The 19,329-nt window shown below is 37.5% G+C and overlaps 1 protein-coding gene across 2 annotated transcripts in view; it reads left to right on the top strand.

Annotated features, from left to right (window-relative positions):
* LOC106960044 (pleckstrin homology domain-containing family G member 1-like) overlaps nucleotides 1-19,329 on the top strand; it is a 45,069-nt gene that overhangs the window by 4,022 nt on the left and 21,718 nt on the right. The window contains exon 1 of one of the 2 annotated variants that reach the window (XM_015052960.1): nucleotides 12,059-12,179. The exons of the other annotated variant lie outside the window; for it this stretch is intronic. Coding sequence (XP_014908446.1) covers nucleotides 12,074-12,179 — 106 coding nt within the window. The 5' untranslated portion in view covers nucleotides 12,059-12,073. Of the gene's footprint in view, nucleotides 1-12,058; nucleotides 12,180-19,329 lie in introns of those variants that run through there. 2 annotated transcript variants of the gene reach the window in all.

Below are 19,329 nucleotides of genomic sequence, written 5' to 3' on the forward strand. Positions count from 1 at the left end.
TGAAGATAAAAATAAAAGCAAGGGCAGGCAAGCAGAAGGGCCACGAGAGGCTCCCAGCCTCTATCAACACCAACATTTGTCTCAGTCAGACTAGCAGGGCTTCAGCTGCACAGCTGAGTGAGCTTTCCTTCTTGTCACACAGGAAAAAGGAAGCAAGCTGTGCTAACAAGCCGATTTAAAATTAGCTTCTGCTTTTAAACAACGCTGCTTCACAAATTTGTCCTGTCAAGCTAAAAATCAGGAAATGTTGTTGACCTCAAGAGGAGCATGTGTGAATTCTCAGCGTCATCTTCCTTTCATGTAAGGTAAATTTACCTCTTCCAGAAAATATTGATATTTTACGCTACAGCAAGTCCTTTCTGCTTGAGGCGATCAGATTTTATAATGCATACTTAGTCTGTAAAGCTGCTTGTTTTTAACTGTTGATTATATATTTAGTAATGTACTGAGCAATATGTGTGTCCTTAGGACTATCACTGCTCATTATTTATGCAAGTTTATTGTTGCTAACTAGGTCACTGGAGTCCAAGATAGACTAAATTCATAATCTGCAAATAAAATATACAATTTTTTTTGCCTGTCTACTAACCTCTTGACCCTTTTTTTTTTTTTTTAATCAAATTGTGTTTATTGTAGCTTGCACTAAGTGCTTAGTGAGTACTTTTTTTTATCTACTCTAATAATTTTATTAGTTTAGTTTTATTTCTGAACATCATTTCAAGACTCCAAGTGGAGTCACGCCCCAATTGTGGGCACTGCTACTCTGGTGTGGTTATAGTATTACAATGCAACATAATGCTATTATCTTAGTGTATTATTTCTACTTGTAAAACGGATTTAGTGAACAAGTCCAATCAGATTGTTGGTTTGCCAGAGGGGGGGAAAAAAGCGGCTCCTCAAGTCTCTTCTCTCTTCTGGATCACAGTCTTTCAACTGACGTCTTTACATCGTGATCCAACTGTTGCAGTGTAAGTGCAAGATGTTTCAAATTCAAAATATATTGTCTTTGTGATTTTATACGGTTGTTAATGATGTGAGTGCTGAACAGGACAGGTCATAGAGTAGTTTGAGCAGCATAAGGATGATAACTGTGGGAGATTTGTCCCTACCTGTCGTGAGCCGAGATGCAAAAAAAAAAAAAATGGTGCTGGCCTCAACTGTCATGCAAAGCGTGGCCTTTTCTCATGCAAAGCTGGGTGGTAGCTGCACACTGTGCAGCCTGGAATAGACATGAATGTCAGTGTGAAGAAAAGGTCACACGATTTCATTAAAAGTTTATCCTGACTTGATGTTATCAGTGTTCATTTCGACTTATTTGGGTTTGTTCTAATTATCTTGTGTGTTTTTAAAAAGTGTCATCCTGTTGCCTTGATGGGTGAGCTCATGCAGTTCAAATGGCTGCTTCCTGTTATAATTTCCAGATTGTCTGTCACTGTGTTGTGTGTGTGTGTACATGCACTCCAAAGCACAAAAACCTGATGCATATCACCGTGTGTTTCCTGTTGATGTGCAGCAGCGTGCATGTACGTTCATGGCTGATCGTGTATCCTCATGTCCAGCCAGCGTTTCACTGGCCCAGACGGGAGCAGAAGACGAACATGCTGGGACCTGCTTTGTGCTGAACTGGGATATTTTTGGACTGTTATGTTGCTATGACACAGGCTGACAAGGAACTCTCCTTAAAAGACCAATTTGGATTTTTTTTCCCCCTCTTTCCCCATTAAGTCTTGGTTACTTGGTTGTTTAGCAGTAACTTTCTCTTTTTGCTTTAGTGTGGAATTACCATTAAGTCTCGATAAAATAAAAACTTGAGTGCGTACAAGAAACTTTTGCATTAAAGGGATAGAAGATGCATTAAAGATAATTGTCCTGGGTGTGCTCTGTATGCAAGTGACCCAGCTTCAAATAAATTTAGGCACATAAACCACAGAAGAAATGAACTCATCTACACTGCAGACTAATAATAAATCAATGAAGAAAACTTTTAAAATTCTTTGTTGTCCAGATGAGTCTTTTATGCTTTATTAAAAGTAAAATGATGCAAGAAAAAAAATTGTAACTACCACCTTGAATATTTAACCCATTAAAATTGTTATATAATAGTTAATGATTAGAACTGAACCAGATATTTGAGGTGTACTTTGACCTGCTGAAAGGGTTTTTTAAAATATATTTTTTTCTATTTTTAATAACATAAGATGATATAAAACATCTCATCCAAATATGTCTTTGCAGCTTTCTTGTGTGAGACTGCCGAAAATACAATTTTCTTCATTGACGATAAAAACTAATCTTAAGTGTTTGTCCCTTTTTTTTTAAAATGTCCACAAGTATGAGTGGTATTGCCACCTTGACCTGGTAATACTTGTGATAAATGCGTTCAGGAAGTGAAGAAAATATCACATTTATCAGATGAATCCAGCCGATTTTCTCAGCTCATCTCAAACCTTGAAGGAAACTCATACTTTTTACCATGAACTTACTTTAATGTATTTTTTCTTTCTTTAGAAATACCAGGTGATCGTTGTTTTCTTTTTCCTTATTCAGCGTTTTTCCTGAGCTAGTCTATGCGTGAGGCTGCAGTAAGTGTGCATCTGGTTTAAAAGACTTTAATCACTAAAGCCGCAGTAAATGGGAGCTGTCAAAGGAACAGCTAGGCTTACAATATAACTGGCACACCCATGTATAACTCGATGCATCTGCTCCAGTTGTTCAGTGAAGCATGTATATGCTTATTTGCCTTTGTAGTATTCTAAAGATTCTGTGCATCTGATAACTGCTGGTTTCTTTTTTTAATTTGTTCAGCTGAGAGACATTCCAGCAGTCATACCTATAGGCTGTTATTTAAGTATTCGTGTCTGCTTGAGCCTTTACTTTAGAGATGGGCTGTAACAACATGCTGTGCCTAATTACATGGTTTGTTACATTTACAGAGAAAGTCTAGCCTACCGTCTCGTCTTTTGTATAATGTATAAATGTTAACCTTGTAAAATTCTGCAATATGTTGCCTCAGACCAGCTTCACCTGTCTGGTTAAAATGAGCCTGAAATTAGAGGGGTGGCAGAGGTGTACATCCATACCTGGATGGTTTTCTGCGCATTAGGTTGAAATAACGTGTTGACAAATGTTTTCTCCATGTGGGGTTTTTGTATGCGATGCATCAGAGTAAAGGGTGGCATTCCTGGTTTGTAATTTTGATTCATTATTGCTCTGAAATTTCTGATGGATGGACTACAATTAAATTTGTGCAGACATTCATCACTTTGAGTGGTTTCTCTGTAGGATTCCTTGTATCTTTGTCAACTTTTTGATGCATCATTTTCCAGTATAATCATGCAGGTTGGTAGTTTATTCCTTGGAACGAGTTGCATGAATAGAGTGGCTATTAGTTTCTGTAAACAGCAGCCTTTGTGTGTGTTCCAGGCAAAGGCTAGCTTTCTGTAGCAGCCAGTGTAAACAACTAACATGTCTCCATATAAAATGCCAGTTTATTTTTAAATAGCTTCTTTCAACTGTTTGTGCTTCTTTTCACTACAGCTTAAACATCTCACCGCTATGTTCAATATGTCAAATGGTTAAAGAACATTAGCATATGTTTGATTACCTGACTTTCTAAAAAGAAACCTGCACCATGACATTAGTTTCACACTCAATTTCAGCTGCATATTGCATCTATGTTTTTATAGAAACAAGATATTTTCTTTGTGTTAGACCAACCAATGAACCCTAAAGACATTTGGGCTGGTTGCTCTTATGACGTTATCATGATTCATTGGACCTACTTTATATTAAAAAGCCACAATCATCTTTGCATCTTGCAGTACAGACTCAATAAAATTATACTTTTTTTTTTTTTTTACGGTGGCCTTTAAAATATCAAGCAGAAAAAGCATAAATCTCTGCCCAAGCAGCTTTTTAACAATTTTCTGACTTATGAACAAATGTGTGTGTTGGCATTTAAAAAAAACTAGTCATTACTTGCTTCAACAGTATTACTCATAGGAAAGAAATATATATTTCTTGTTCTTTTGCAACTTTTAATTGCATGTCTTTGGAAATGCAATATTTCTTGAATGCTAAAAGTCAATCTTTTTTCCCATTATGCAGCACACTTATGAAATGAACAACACATGTTTGTCTTTCATTGGAAAGATTTGAAGATGGAACCCCAAGATAACAAAAAAATAGGTATTATCAGATTTGCATCTATTTGAATTTTGTGGTCAGTTTTTGGTCTACAAAAATGGCTGGAATTTAACAAAGTATATTATCTCTACTTATTTAATATGATCCATAAATCTTTTTTAAAGGCTGAGATCTTGACTTTCAGTTTAGTGTCTAGTCATGTGTGCTTAATAAGTATTCTCTTTGTGTATTGGTGTGTGTAATTTAGTGTATTTGCAGCTGGAGGGCATTTGCATATTATGGGAGCAGTCAAAGTATTTATGGGGCTATAGTGCAACTGACAGATTTTCTTGCCTAATTTAAAGTTGCTGTATGTTTATTATAATGTATAAAATAAACCATACATTGCTTTGTAAGGGAACGCCTCTGTTCATAATGATGAATAATGCTTTAATTATATTAAATTTAATATTCTTTAACCAAACATTTTAATAACAGTTTTGTAGAATTTGTAATGGGGAGAACATTAATAAACAATAAAGCGATTGAACATTAAAGTGGCATTTTTGCTTCTCTGTGGTTCCCGTTTATGACATCATGTTTATCAGTATAAATGACTGGTGGTGATTTGCAGAACTATTAAGTGACAGGGAGATGGAGAAGAAGAAAAATGGCCAAGTGGGTCAGGGGTCACCAACTTGCCATACCCAAAGAATGTCCCTTGACAACCATTGACATTTTTATATCTGTGGGGCAAATTCTTAGCTATAATTATCAGTTTGGTGACTCTAAGGTGAGACAAAAAAAGAATTCCTCTGGTTTTATTTACATGCATGCTAAACTTTTACTTTTCAGCGGTAATTAGCTGGGAATTGGGCTCTAAAGTGACTTTTTAATACCCAATATTATATATGCAGAAAATCAATAATGGGTGCATAGGATCCAACACACTTTTACCTTTACAACTGCCTTAATTCTGGTGACGCGTTGGATTGAGATTTGGTGTCTATGTAGTCCAATGGAGTACATTAAACTCAAGAAACCAGTTTAAACTCAAGAAACCAGTTTATTTGATCTATGTGAAATGGTGCTAGCATTATCCTGCTAGCAGTAGCAGTCAGAGAATGGGTGTACTGCGACCATAAAAGGACAGGCTTGAAAAGTCCGTATGACTGGCACAGTGGTTACTAAAGATGTAAAGTGTACCAAAACAACGTTCCCCACACTAGCTCTATGCTTATTGTCCAGTTTTGGTGAGAATCTGTCATTTTCTACAGTAACATATTTTACTTTGGTTGGTTGGATTGTTATTCTCACTTCATAAGACCTTGTTATTTCAATGGGAATAATATGGGATTATTATGCAGGCCATTTAAATGAAAGTGGTTCCAAAGATGCCTTATAGTAATGCTTTAATTTATAAGATCCGGATCCCATTTCCCAACTGCCTTTGAGTGTCATTACACAATGATGTTGGCCAAAAAGCAGATGAATTAGCCATTTCAATTTTGTTTTTGCAGCAGTTTCAATATGCTGTGGATGCAACACATTCTTCTTGTAGCTGTAATAAGTTTTATGTAAAATAGTCTTGATGTTATACATTTGGCTACTCGTGTTTTTAAGCCTGGCCACAGTTTCATGTAACAGTCAAAGCAGATGATGGGTGCAAGTCAGCCCACTGTTGTTTATGCTTCTGAGCTACTCAGAGAACCGAGTTCAAATCCTCAATTATAACCAATAGCACTGATGTCACTGATTGCCAGATGCCCGCTTCTTTGATGTTATTGTGGGACGTGAGGTGTTTGAGTAGCTGATATCTGGACATATCAGCTGCTCAAACTTAAAGCAACTTAAAGCGAGCTTATTGTTTTGCAGTGATTTTTGGAAAGTAAGTTTTTTTTTTTTTTTTTTTTTAACGTGTGACAGTGAAAGCCTGATTAGGAGAGAAATTAGTCTCCTAGAGCAGAGATCTAAAGTTTGTAGGTCTGGATATTACATTAGTCTGTACGGTTTGTTTTACAGCTTGAACACCTAATTTAAATTCCTACATTTTGTTGTGTTCTACTTGTGTTGCCACATAATGAGGCCACCAGAAACGTTTAGGTTGAGTTAGTATGTGAATGTGTGCCATTGTTGGCTTCTCTTTTCCTCATCACCAGTGTTCTCCCCAGGGTCTCCTCTCTGTGGCTTGCTTCTTTGCCCTCTGATTTTTGTTATGTCTGCAGTCTCTCCAAATACTCTGGACTATTTCTGGCATCCATTCATTTTAACATACATGCAAGCTTAAAAAAAATACAATGAGCAGTTTGTTTCATAATGTATTGGACGGTAAGAAAATCTAAAACCTATGTTTTAAAAAAATGTTTTTTTAAGTAAGTTATAGTCTAATCATAGTCCCTTTTTTGGCTAAAATATCTGAATTTTATTCTAGAGTCCCCCGGTCAAATATGCAGCCATCTAATTGGCTGATTTGTGTTTTCCCAGTCTGCTGGGTGGAGTGAGCAGCTGTATTTGGAGATTACCAAGGGCTGTATCAGAAACATTAGTGATTTCATTAGAGGGTTAAACCAATTATCCATCTCACAAAGCACTAGGAGTACCAAATGTGGAGCTAAAGTGCAAATATAAGAGCGAACAGTTTAAGTTGGGTTATTGGTTGGTATTAAACTCTTTTGCCGTCAGTTATTTGACAGCAGGATATTTAGCTGTTCAGGATTTCAAGAGGAACTTTTTATTAAATGACATGTAATAAGTTATTTCATAGGTCACAAAAACCAGGTCTTTTAACAGTGCTGTGTAGGCTTTTTGTATCTGCTGTGTAGGGTTAAGACAATGCTATTGCAGTACAGTCTATGCCTTTTGACGTAATGGTTTTTTATTTCTTTAGTCCAAAGCCGTTAATAACAATGTTTTGGGCATAAATTTGGATGTCATTGAAGTAACATTCTTATTGACCATTGTGGAAAAACATGAAAAGTTAGTAATTTCTTGAATCCATATTTCTCTGGTCCTTCTCAGTCTTTATACAGTTTCAAATTATTCGAAGGTATTCAAATTCTTGCATTGTTTCCAGAAATGTTATATCTACAGGTGTGATAAACCGGTTGGTTTTGTTGTTTGCAATACCACTGACACATTGCACTGCTTTAATGGTGCATTGCTGTCAACAGCTGTTTATTCCAGGTGACAAACTAGGATGAGAACCCAGCTTATCACCACACTGCTTCATCACCCTGTTTGTGATCCCTCTCATCACCTTTTTATAACTATGTTCAGAATATGAAACTTTTGATATATCTGTTAAAACCTGGCTTTAAACCATGTCATGTTAACGCACATTGGCCGCTCTCGGCACTAAGCAAGTTCAAGAACATTCTAACTCATTCCCATCTCCCTCTGTGCAGTTAAACTTTCTTTAAACTTCCAACGCTCATAAGATATTCAGTACCGAACAATGAAGCTATTAGCTGTGTCTTTGTGTACTTGCCCCCATGTGGAGGGTCCAGGGGGAGGGGGGGGGGGGAGCACAGATTTGGGATGAAGCGCACTCCAACGATGGCAAGCTACAGACATAAAAGTAATTTATTTCACCGACACAGACAAGAGAAAAGCCCCTGTTCTTCCAGGTTTCTTTTTTCTCCTTGTGCTCCCCCTTCATCCGACGCTGCTACTCGGCAGCTGTTCCTCTCACTTTCTGCCCTCCATCCACCCCAGCGTACCCTCCTAAAGACTCCCCCCACCTTCCTCCAGCAAGCTCAGCATGATGGCTTTGTTTTATTGTAGTGCAGCATTTGGCAGGGGAAACCCCCGTCTGCAGAGGGACAGGGGTCCGGCTTGTCCTGAATGGTTGGATGTAGGGAGGGTGAGCAGATAAGCAGAGCAGAGGATTAGTGGCGGCTGTTGGACATTTGGTTTCTACATTAGCTCGATTATTTTTTTCTAAGCTGTTAGCTTTGGCTCTTTCTACAGAGAGCTGCTTTTTTTAAACACCTGTTGGAGATGTGAGGTAATTTTTCTGGACATGTGACTTTGTGTTTGTTTTAGCTACTGGAGAGTTTCTACTTGTTTTTATGCTTTGCTTTTTATTATTTTGCCAACAATGTGTTTTTTCTAAAGAATTTAAAATTGTGCTTTTTCCACATATCTTTTTACCCAACCCGGAATGTTCTGGCAAAAACAGAATGGACATCCCCCCTAATTTAGTCATTGGCTTTCACATTCACTACACTCTATCCCCGATCCTTTGTCATGCTTGGCAAAAAAAAAAACAACAAAAAAAAACATGGATCACGTGTCATATCCGCACTGTATTCCAGGTTATCTCCACTTGGGCAAAATAAAAAATCCATTGTCAAGGACAGGAAAGAGAGGGCATTTATTTGTGTTGACAAAAGGCTGTTTTCCTCCACAGACGAGAAAAAAATGTAGTGGGACAATAAAATCAGTATTTTATTACTGCAGTGCCCAACAAAAACCTCTCGACTAACTGCCTCGCTGAGCGGTAAACCCACATTTTTTTCTCTTTTTTTTTTTTTTTATTGGTGTTTTTTCTATTTAACTTTTAACAAACGGGATTTGTTTTCTCCATCATTTAGAGTCCGTTTCTCTTCATCTTTTGTGCAGTCCTTTGCTCACTTTGCCTTTGTGTGTTCAGCAATAATCTGAGCTGCAGATGTGCTTTTAAGTCCGTTCCCAACTTGATTACCATGTATGATTTTTTATTTTTTCTTTCTATAAAAGAAGCAAGTAAGCGCAAAAGTGTGTTGGACATGCCCCAGTCAAATTCTGTTGATGCAAATGGAAGCACAAGTAACCTTCACCTTATGCACTTAGACCTTCATCTCAGCTGTAAATTGCATGTTTATACTAACATTCTCAGTAAAATACACAAAAAATGAAAAGCAAAAATGGGAGGTATTGTCAAAACTGCTTTTGTTTGAATTAATTAATCGTACAGAAGCTGTGAAGAGCAGATGTGAAGCCTGTGCTACATTTCGTAATACCTGCATCAGCGTCGCAGATCTTTGTGGTTAAAGCAGTTGGTCAGTGGTTTGAAAACAAAACCATACTGGTTTCCTGTACCCCTGCTCTGCCCCGTTGCTTCACTCCTAGGGCCAGCTGGGTTGGAAATATAATGATGTGAGCTGTTTACCCTGTAGAAACCATTTTGGGCTGCTCTTGTCCCCAAAGGCAATAACTCTCTGGAATGGTCTGTAGAGATTGATAAATTACAGGAATCTATGTATTGCCCATTTGGCAAACACTTACTTACTGTTTAGAAACTGTAGAAGGTTTTTAGACCCTTTGAAACATTGTTTTAGATTTTTGATAACAAAATTAATCTTGTCCCGGTTGTTCCGGTTAGGTCTACAGAATGCATATAAACACCAATTTGATTTAATTATGGAGAAAAACAGTTTTACTCGACGGTAATCTGCTTGATTGGCACAAATGCACAAGATCTCAGAAAGAAGTAAAGAGATTTGGGAGATCAGTTTGTTGTTGGACGTTTTATTGAGAAACTATAGCTAATGTGAGCTTAACTGATTTTGCACCAAAGTCTAGCTGGTTAAAACTCACTTGAATACAGAACTCAGCTGCAACAAAGGCACTAGACTTCATCCCAGTGGCATTATCCTTTACTGTAAAATGGATTGAGGCAACATTCTTATGTAAGAGAGCTAGGAGATGAGCGAAAACAGACCTAAAAGCTTAAACACAATAAACTGAAAGTTTAATGTGACTGTTGCCTGTGAGTTTCTGCTCAAACATTTACAAGTTCAGCTGATAGCCTTACTTTTAATATTATGAACATATGTTGGCTTTTTGAAGGATCTGGCTGTTTTTTTTTTTTTTTTTTTTTAAATGTATTACAGCTGACATGAAGTGGTTTAAGATTATAACGAGTTGCTCAGCCCCCTTTCCAAGTCTCCAACATTACCACTCTCAATTTTTCTGCTTTGTGCATAGGGGTTTGAAAATTGATACAGTTTTTGATATGACATTGTGTGAATTAGTTTGCAAGAATGTCTGGGCAACAGGTGGCATCAATTTGTAGACTTTGTCACTCGGGCGCAGAACAAAAGCAGTGGATTTTCCTGAATGCTGCCTTGTGTCTGGTTGCTGGCTGAAATTCCTTGTACTGCAGGCTTTCTGAGCTGTGTGTGTGTGTGGTCAGCTACATATGTAGACCAGCCATTGTGGAATTGACCCTCGGCAGATGTGGTCTGAACAATGAGCTGGGTAAATAAAAGGAAGTGGCGTATAAATAGCCTCTTACGTCTGAGGGAGTGGACTTCACGTGTGTGTATGTGGAAAAAGAACGATCCCGTTTGATATGAATGAATTGTATTTTAGGAAGTTGCTGAACAGAATGCTCCGCAGGTGGTGTTTGCTAAACTGTCAGTAATGTAGACTTCCCATCAGTTTTGTACATAACGTGGCTTTGATCTTATCAGCTATTCCGAAGAATTGTTCACCATTGTTCTTTGATTTTTCTTTTTTTTTTTAGCAATATGTTGTCCTTCATTGTCACCTGTACTTTGCATGCAGATTATGTTGAGCTGTGAACTTCAACACTTCTCTAAATCATCCTAGTGAAAAGTGAATGCGGAACAAGACTAAAAATAAAGCAACCTCCTCACTCCAACTCTCTCCTTGGCTTTCTTGTATCTGGGCCACATATAGATCAGTGTCCTGATGTATTTCATGTTGCATCACACAGCAATGCATTAGCCTTTGAATCTTGTTCAGCATTACTTGATTAGATTACTACTCCTTAGTCACAATCTTTGTTGAGGACATAATTGCAATGTGCTTGAAAGTTCTCCAAGGTAATTTCTTATTTTACATTGACTGTTGTATTCCTTTTTGCACTGACTGAACAAATTAAGTTTGTATTTTTATGTTTCACCAAGTTTGTAAAGTTATTGGGGTATTTAAGAGTGCTGTACTAGAGCAGAGTTATCAACTACATTTGTAATTTAGTACTTTTACGACTGCATTAAAAAAAAAGTCAATGCAGCACTAATTTTCTGTATTGGTTCAATATAGGCCAATACTAAACCTGAGAGATCTGTATTGGTATTGTGAAAAACATGGACTGGTGCATCCATACTTATTGTTTTCATTTTGACAGACTAATCATTTACATACACTATCCACACATTTTAAGTATATTAATGAACATGCATGGAAAATCTTCCGGTGAATAGTTCTGGCAAGTAACTGGCTTGTTAGAAACTAAAAATCTGATTGGTTTTCCAGTTAGTTACTAGCTGACCCAAAAACAAAAACACTCTGGATACTGTTGCTGAACGAACAAGGCTCAAAGTAAAACCGATTAGCATTTATGAATTGAATAAACTGCTGTCTGATATAAAAATCACAAAATTTCAGTCTTTCCTCAGTAACGGCGCCCACATTGATTGAGGGGTGTTGTCGATACAAACTTGCTAATATTCTGCACTCCTCAATCAGGAAGCGACAGGATTTTTAAATTTTGGTCAGAGCCAAACAAATTGAAAATTAGCCTTTTTCTGATTTTGCAGTAGATGTTTAACAATATTGTGTACAAAAGGCTTTTTTTTTTTTACAACTATTTTGATGCGTTTTTGTTGTGGTTTAGACATTGTTCATGTTTGCCTTCTTTTAAAAAGTTAAGTTATTTAAAATGGCAGAACATTAAGCATGTTCATCTTTGATCATTGAAGTTGAATTGCTGTTAATTACATGATTGATATCAGAATGTAAATATTTGCTCTCTCTCTGATATTTTCAGTTACAAGCCATTTCCTCATGCCTCTCTTCACATTTATCTCTGGTGTCCCAGATCCTGAGTTCTGTTACAGCTCCACAGGGATATATGTGTGTGTGTATGTTTGTGTGTGTTGCAGATTTAGTTTCTGGTCTGGATTTGAGCAGTTGCTTGATGTTACTGAAGTCACTGATGGCCTACATTAGCTGCACACTTCACAGGAAACATGGCACAGTTGATGGACACTGCAGTGAACCTAAAGGCAGATCAACACTGAGAGACCTGGAGATTATTAAAGGTAGAGTTCTGGTGAAGAACGAAGGAGAAGGGTGTCATCAATTTTGAGTCTGGGTCTTAGTTTTTCCTTTGGAGAACTTTGTAGATTTTTACTGCAGTTTGTCCCCTGTAAACACGTATAAAAAGCATATTTTTTTCCAGTTTCACCCAGTACCTATTTTGTTATGAATAGCATATAATTTAATCATAGCATTTAATCATAAACTATAACATAATGGACTGGATGTACTTCTCTGCAGTTTATGCATTTTCCTTTATCGTCACAATCATTAGTTTAGTTCATTTTAATGTTTATTTCTTTGACTTTTTATTAATGAATGCAGAAAACCCAAATAATAAAGTTCTCCAAGCATGTTTGTTTTTAGCCCAGATGAAATGTTGCAGACTTACTCAAATTTAGGTTAAAGCCAATTCAGGTGTAGAGTTGATCCTCCAGTGTTGTTTAAGGGGTCCATCTTCCATTTGGTGATATGGGGGTCAACTTTTGACATGTCAGAATCATCTGCCCTTATGTTTACTTTCTCTAAAGCTGTTCAGACATCATTTAGTTAAACTGTGTGATATTTGTAGCCTGTGTGTCTAAATGCTCTCACAGTACCGCCTCATATTTTCTCTCCGTCATCAAAACCAGTATCACAAGGCCATCACATTCACCAGAGATTGGTCAGACAGAAGCTTCCTTTCAAAACACTGGAGCATGAATTTATTAAGATGATAATACTCTAAGTATGCATATGTTTTTTTTTAACCCTTTAAACCTAACTTTTATGTACTTTCCAAGTATGCAAGTACAGGTTTACTTGATTTGTGGACAAATTAATTATGTTTTAAATAAGAAAATCCTTCATTGCCAGTGCACTTGAAAATATTTGCTTTAGTTGAGACCAGATAAGTCAAGCCTTCTTCAGACAGCCTTTGACTTGTCATCTTAGACACTTTCTTAAAAAAAATAAAACAAATAGATGCATACCAGAGATTAAGTTAACTCCAATCTAGATTATTGTAGGTTTAATGTGTGTATTTTTATCCTGTGCTCTTTAACATGCCTCAACACAAACATTAGAAGCCTTTTCTAGAAGCTTTCATTGTTTTCCCCTAATAGTAGAGGATCAGGGTTTCATGTTTTAGCTATACTCGCGTGACCTACATGGATCTTCGTGTCTGGTTTTTGGATGGCTCACTGGAGATTTGGCGTTGTTCACTCTAAGGTTTACAATTAATCTAGGACTTGGTGGTTGCAAAACCTACAATTTACTTTATTATGGGGGTGGAGTTGAAAGGGGGTGAAAGACATGATAGAAAGAAAGTGAAGGAGGAGAAGAAATTTCAAGACTGAATCAAAGAGAAGGACTGGAAAAGGAGATGCAGTTGAGGATGACGGATCGGTGATTCTTAGAGAGGGTTTAGTATTTGGGAGAAGAGCAATTTTCTTTTGGTACTGTATATAATGGCCCCTGCTTGAGTTGGACAGCTCTCATTGCCCCTTTTGTGTGTGCTGACATCTTAGGTTCCCAAAGAGAGAAGAGGGATGGAGAGGGCTCGGCCTCCAGGGTTTTGCGCTGGCATGGGAAAGGCAGAGTATTAGCCCAATATGAATATGGGAGAATATAAAGCCCCCACAGGTCAAAGGGAACCTGCCAGTATGCACTCCTGGCTCTTTATCCTTCTCAAACCCACATCACCACACACACAGACACCACTATCCACAAAGTGGCGCCTGAATGCAATGGAACAATTCCCCGACTGTGGTTAAAATACAGACAAGTTTTCTCTTCCGTACTTTATCACAGTCTGAGTAATGATGTGTTTTTAGGCTCCTACTTCACTAAATGGTTGAGTTTCTTCCCTTTTATATACATTTTTATATCTTCTTTGTTTATAATTCTAAACAAATACTGAAGTAATATTTAATATTAAGCATTAAGATAATATTGGGAATATGAATATATATTTGATATTTTAAAACTGTAGGATGTCTTTAAATGCTTCTCACAAAACTGTACATGCAAAGTTGTAATGATTCTTTTCTAAAATCACTGTTGTGCAAATCAACCTTTCAGTTTGTATTTGACAAATTGAGTGCATAATTCTTTATAGTTGATTTAATATCATGAAAATTGATAGGATTAATATGTGAAGTGTAAAATTAAAGTTAAATACAAAATCTTTTAAAGCTGCACATAAACAGTAGCAGCCATTAAAATTCTGGTATTTGTCTTCAGAAACTGCACAATCTATAATCTTTTCCAGATTGTATGACTCATACAGTCAATGGGGTGCATTAACATTTCTTTGCTTGCCAGTCTTTTCCAAAAGAGCAAAGTTCTTGCATTCATTTAATTTATTTCAACTGCAGATCTAGAAACATTTCTCATGAATAAAGGAAGGTTATGTCTTTTTCATCTTTAATCCTGGGGGGCTTGACCAGTCATGTTGCCATCAAACCATCTAGTCCTCATACGGATAACTTCTGGATACTTCATTGTACCTACTGTTTTTTATTACATTTAAAAAACACATCAACTGTAATCTAGTTGGTGTACTACAACATGGTTGCAATACTGACTTGGTGAAGACAGAAGTGTCACAAAATGTCAAAAAAGAACTGAATGCATCTTTTGACATAAAATGCACACGTCTCTGCTCAAGCAGCATTTAAATAGTGTTCAGACAAACGGATGATTTTCAGCATTTAGGGAACTACTCATCACCTGCTCGATTCACCTGCTTCAGTGGTATTACCTTAAACGGATAGCTTAATTTTTAGTGGCGCATACAATAATAACAGAAAAGGTATTACATATGCATGAAGTCGAAAATATATATGTGAAATGGACGGAAAATAATACAGTCTTCAATTTTATTTTACAAATTTGTAAATGTGTATTCTGCCTCATTTACTTTGATTCCATTAAAAAATAAAATTTTCTTCATAAGTCATGTATTTGGTGAGCAAATTGATCACTGTCATAAATCATTTTATCATTCAAAAACGGATCAAGTCCTGATGAGTGATGTGCAAAAGACTGTTCTACAAAGTATTGACTCGGGGCGTTTCCCTTTCCTTCCACTTCACAATTATGCACTGCTTTGTTTCGGACCAACACTTTAAATCCTAAAAATTAACGCTCGTGGTTGTAATGTGACATGTATAAATGTTCAAAATATGTGAATACTTTGCTACTGCACCTGGATTATAGTTGGTGTCTATTAAACTGCCATGTTCTTTGCCACCTTCATCATTATTCAGAGCACAAACTGACCACATTCGTTGACACGTATGAAATCTAAAAGCTGTGAAGTGTGGGTGGAGGCGGGAGCGGCTAGGAACACTCGGAGTGAGATCACTGTAGTGAAGATTCTGAACAAAGGGGACAAATGATGGACTCGGTCACATTTCCTCTGATGAGAAGATGCAGTCAGAACCTTTAGTGACGTTAGAATGAAAAAGCCGTCGTGTGAGCATGATTCACCTGCTTAATTATGTCACGTCCTGTTTGGTCCTCGTTTGTAAACAAGTCACTGAAGATAGGCGGGAAATGGGAGGAGGGACCCTTCCTGTTGTTTTGGGATTTTTTATTTTTTTTTTCTCTGTGCTTTTTGCTCCTTTTGGATAAAACCTGTCATCCTTTCAATGACACCTTGGCGTCTGAAAGCTAATACAGAAAAAAAAATAGATCGATTCTTTTCGACTAAATACAAATGTTTTGTGGATTAGTTCACCGGTATGGACAGAACCACCTCGCTAAATAGGATATGACTTATTTCCTTTAGTAGTCACCCAGTTAGATTTACCATGTGACATCATGTGCTTATTGTTTGTTCTTAAAGCATTTGAAAAGGATGCAGATTAAACTTTCACCGGAAAGACATCATTAAACTTTGTCCCTTTCATGGATTGAAAAATGACACGAAACTGTAACTACTCTTTACTGAATTCAGCTCGCTACTTAAAACTTATTAATTAAAATGTTGTAAATTAACAACAAAGATAAGTCCCCAGACTAAAAACAAATATTCACCCTAAACATATTGTAGATAAGTTGATTCTAAATATTTACCCAACCAAATAAAGCTGCTGTAAAGGTAATGATTATTCTGTATATCAAAGCAAGCCTCTTGAAGAATATATATATATATATATTAGAAAACTAGCCCAGTTAGCTGGGTTAAGTTTCACAGAATAAAAGCTAAATACGAGTTGTGAAAGGTGTCAGCCATTAATACTTTATTTCATTGTCAAAATTGACCTGTCAAAGTGCTGTAGGAGCTGTTTGGCCTTTTATTTGCACAAATATAATCTATAGCCGGGGCTCAATTTCAGTCTGTCTGACCATGATGAAAATTAATAATTCACACAGACTTCATGGTTAACACAATATCAGGCAGACTACAATCCTGCATTAAAAGATCCATTACTATTGGAAATATTCCAGGGAATGACATTTGCAGTCAGTTTCTAATCCACATACATTTTGTTTTCATAGTCACCCCTCATTTGAGTGAGTTCCCTCAAAGATTGACCACTCAAAAAGTAATTAGGGCATTAGAGCAAGCTGTGTAGTTTTCTTATCAAAGCCAGTGTTTCCCACCATCTGTTTTTGCTCCAGGGGCACTTGCAGTTTTGTTTTCCCTGGAAAAGACGGTGAAAACGTTCAAGTGAGAAAGTTGTGCTGACAGGGCCAGGAGTCGCTTTATCAATCTCAGGAAGCCTTGCTACCAGAGGGCAGGAACTGCCACTGGCTCCAGGAGAAGGGACTTTCCTTTTTCCTGCCCCACTAGGATGCAGAACAATGACCAAATAAGTTATACGTTCATGGCCATTTGCTACGTATGGGTTCATGAAATGTGTACTTTTGTTGTTTGTAGTCAAGTTAACCTCTCCCCCAGAAACAAATGTCTGCATCGGAGGCATGTGGATATGAAGGTTGGTTAGACAACTGCAGGCAGTGCGACCCACTTGTTGGTGTATTTTTGGGGTTAGACGAGACGGCTCATCTGTGTGTAGTCCTCTTTTGCATAAATGTCACTTTTTTTCCCTCACCCGTCACCCTCCTCTTTACTGCTAATCACTGTTATTTCACATTAACAGTTCGTCACCGCTGCTCATCTGCCGTTTAGCCTCTCAGCAGGTTGTCACAGTTTCAGTGACGGCTCCTCTTGCGCTTTCCAGTGTCACTTGTGTCACCTGCAGTGCTGGCAGCTCTCCAGGTACTTGAAGCGAATGCGCTCGGCAAAGTGAGGGAGGACGGATAGAGCAACTGGCCATTTGGAAAAGTGGAGAGAGGGAGAGAGAGAGACTAGTTTTGCAGCACTAATTGGTCAGGAAGTGGGCTGCTTGGATGTGCAAGCTCTTCGCTCCCTGTCGCTCCCCCTCCTCTCCCTGTGGGCAGTCAGTTCTGTTGCGTTGTTTCCATCTGTCCCCCCTTTGCTTTCCTTTCAGTGTCTCTTTTCTCTTTGAGCTGACCTCATATTGTAGAGGTGTGGGACGACAACAGCGACTACTACCTCTTTAAATCATTTGGCCTTATACTGAAACTTTTCAGGTTGTCGGACATGGATCTAACATGCGAAAGGATACTGGGATACAAGCAACTGAGAAAAGGCTAACTGTGAGAATGGTCTCTCAGAGGTGAGTGGCAGGTTGTGTCTCTGTCTGGCAGGGAATTGTAGAGTCATCAGTAAATGTTAAACTGTAAAATAGGTTGTACGCTGGGATATTAGCTCATACATGCGAGCTTTTTCCTTGCTAAAAGAGCCCAGGTCTTTACTTAATCATAATTGCAGATGTTGTCCCTGCCAAACAAAGTCTGACCAGCAATTACACACCCTAAAGTTTCAATTTGGCAAGTCTAATGGCACCTTTGCATACTTGGCAGCTTCTGCAGTCTGTTTTTAAGCCTGGAAAACTTGTTAAAAAGTGTTTGAACAGTTGAGGACCAGGCAATTAAAATGATATTGGATCAATGTTGGTCTTGTAGTTGAAATTCTAATTTAAACAAACTTAAAATGTTTTGGTTGTAAAAAAATATATTATCGTTTAAGATATTACTTGAACGTACAATGAGTCCCAGCATTAACCAATAAGACTTATCCATACAGGTAAAGTTTGATTAGGTGAGATTATTATATACCTGGTTGATGAATCGTTTCATTTTTAAGGTTACTGCAATGACGCTATACTCTTGCCTGCAGTGTTTTTTGTAGGAGTGCACAAATGTGTGTGTGTTCTCCTGTGTGGGGTGTCCTCATTTGAGAAAGTCCTAAGTGGAGCACCCAGCTTTCTGAGGGTCATAAATTTAGATACAATAACGTAGAGACTGCTTTATCACCCCAACACAGTGGTGCAATGATGCTTACTTGTTTGACAGGTTTTGAAAAGTTCTTTTTAAATAAAAGGAAACTCGTTCTTGAAGAGATGAGATGCTCTTAAGAGATAACATTGTTCTTATCTAACCTGCATTTAGATTTTTTTTTTCTTTGAACGTAATGTGTGGCTTGCACTTAAAAACACAAGCAATTTAAGAAATGCATGTTTACATCTACCTTTGGGCAACCAAATGGTGTCAGATTGAAGACGATGCAAGCTTTCTAGCACGGTGCATTGACCGGTGGGAATACTGTTATAAAAGGGTCGTCAACAATAATTGGGTAGGTTGTGGCATCTTTAATTGTGCTCAGTTACTGCTACAAGGCAGGCTACATTTATGATTTCATGTTGTTTGTTCTACATCTGACCCTGTCTAAATGTTCCAGCTAAAATGAACTCTAATTGGGTGTGTTGTCACCTGACAGGAGTGCATTCATTGATCATATTGGCGTTGCCTTGTTTGAAACGAGTTAATTTTCTGTTGCTTTTTTCATCATCTGGAACCATTCTGTTTATCCTCTTCTGATCTCAGATACCAACAAAGTATTTTTGCCTTTCACAAGATATTTTCTTATTTTCCAACCTTTCTCTGCAGTGGTAATGCATGAAAATCCCACTAGATTGTCTGTTTCTAGAAAAAAAAAAAAAAAAGAATGTTGTCTGGCAACAACTGTGCCTTGTTCAACATTACTTAAATCCCTTCTCTTCGCAAATCCAGTGCTAAAACTTCAGCAAGTAATGCACTGAATTGTTGAAATGCAACTGGCTCACTTTCTGTTCG

Source organism: Poecilia latipinna, unplaced genomic scaffold (assembly GCF_001443285.1).
Source record: "Poecilia latipinna isolate Pla-1442-1.1 unplaced genomic scaffold, P_latipinna-1.0 Scaffold1149, whole genome shotgun sequence".
NCBI lineage: Eukaryota > Metazoa > Chordata > Actinopteri > Cyprinodontiformes > Poeciliidae > Poecilia > Poecilia latipinna.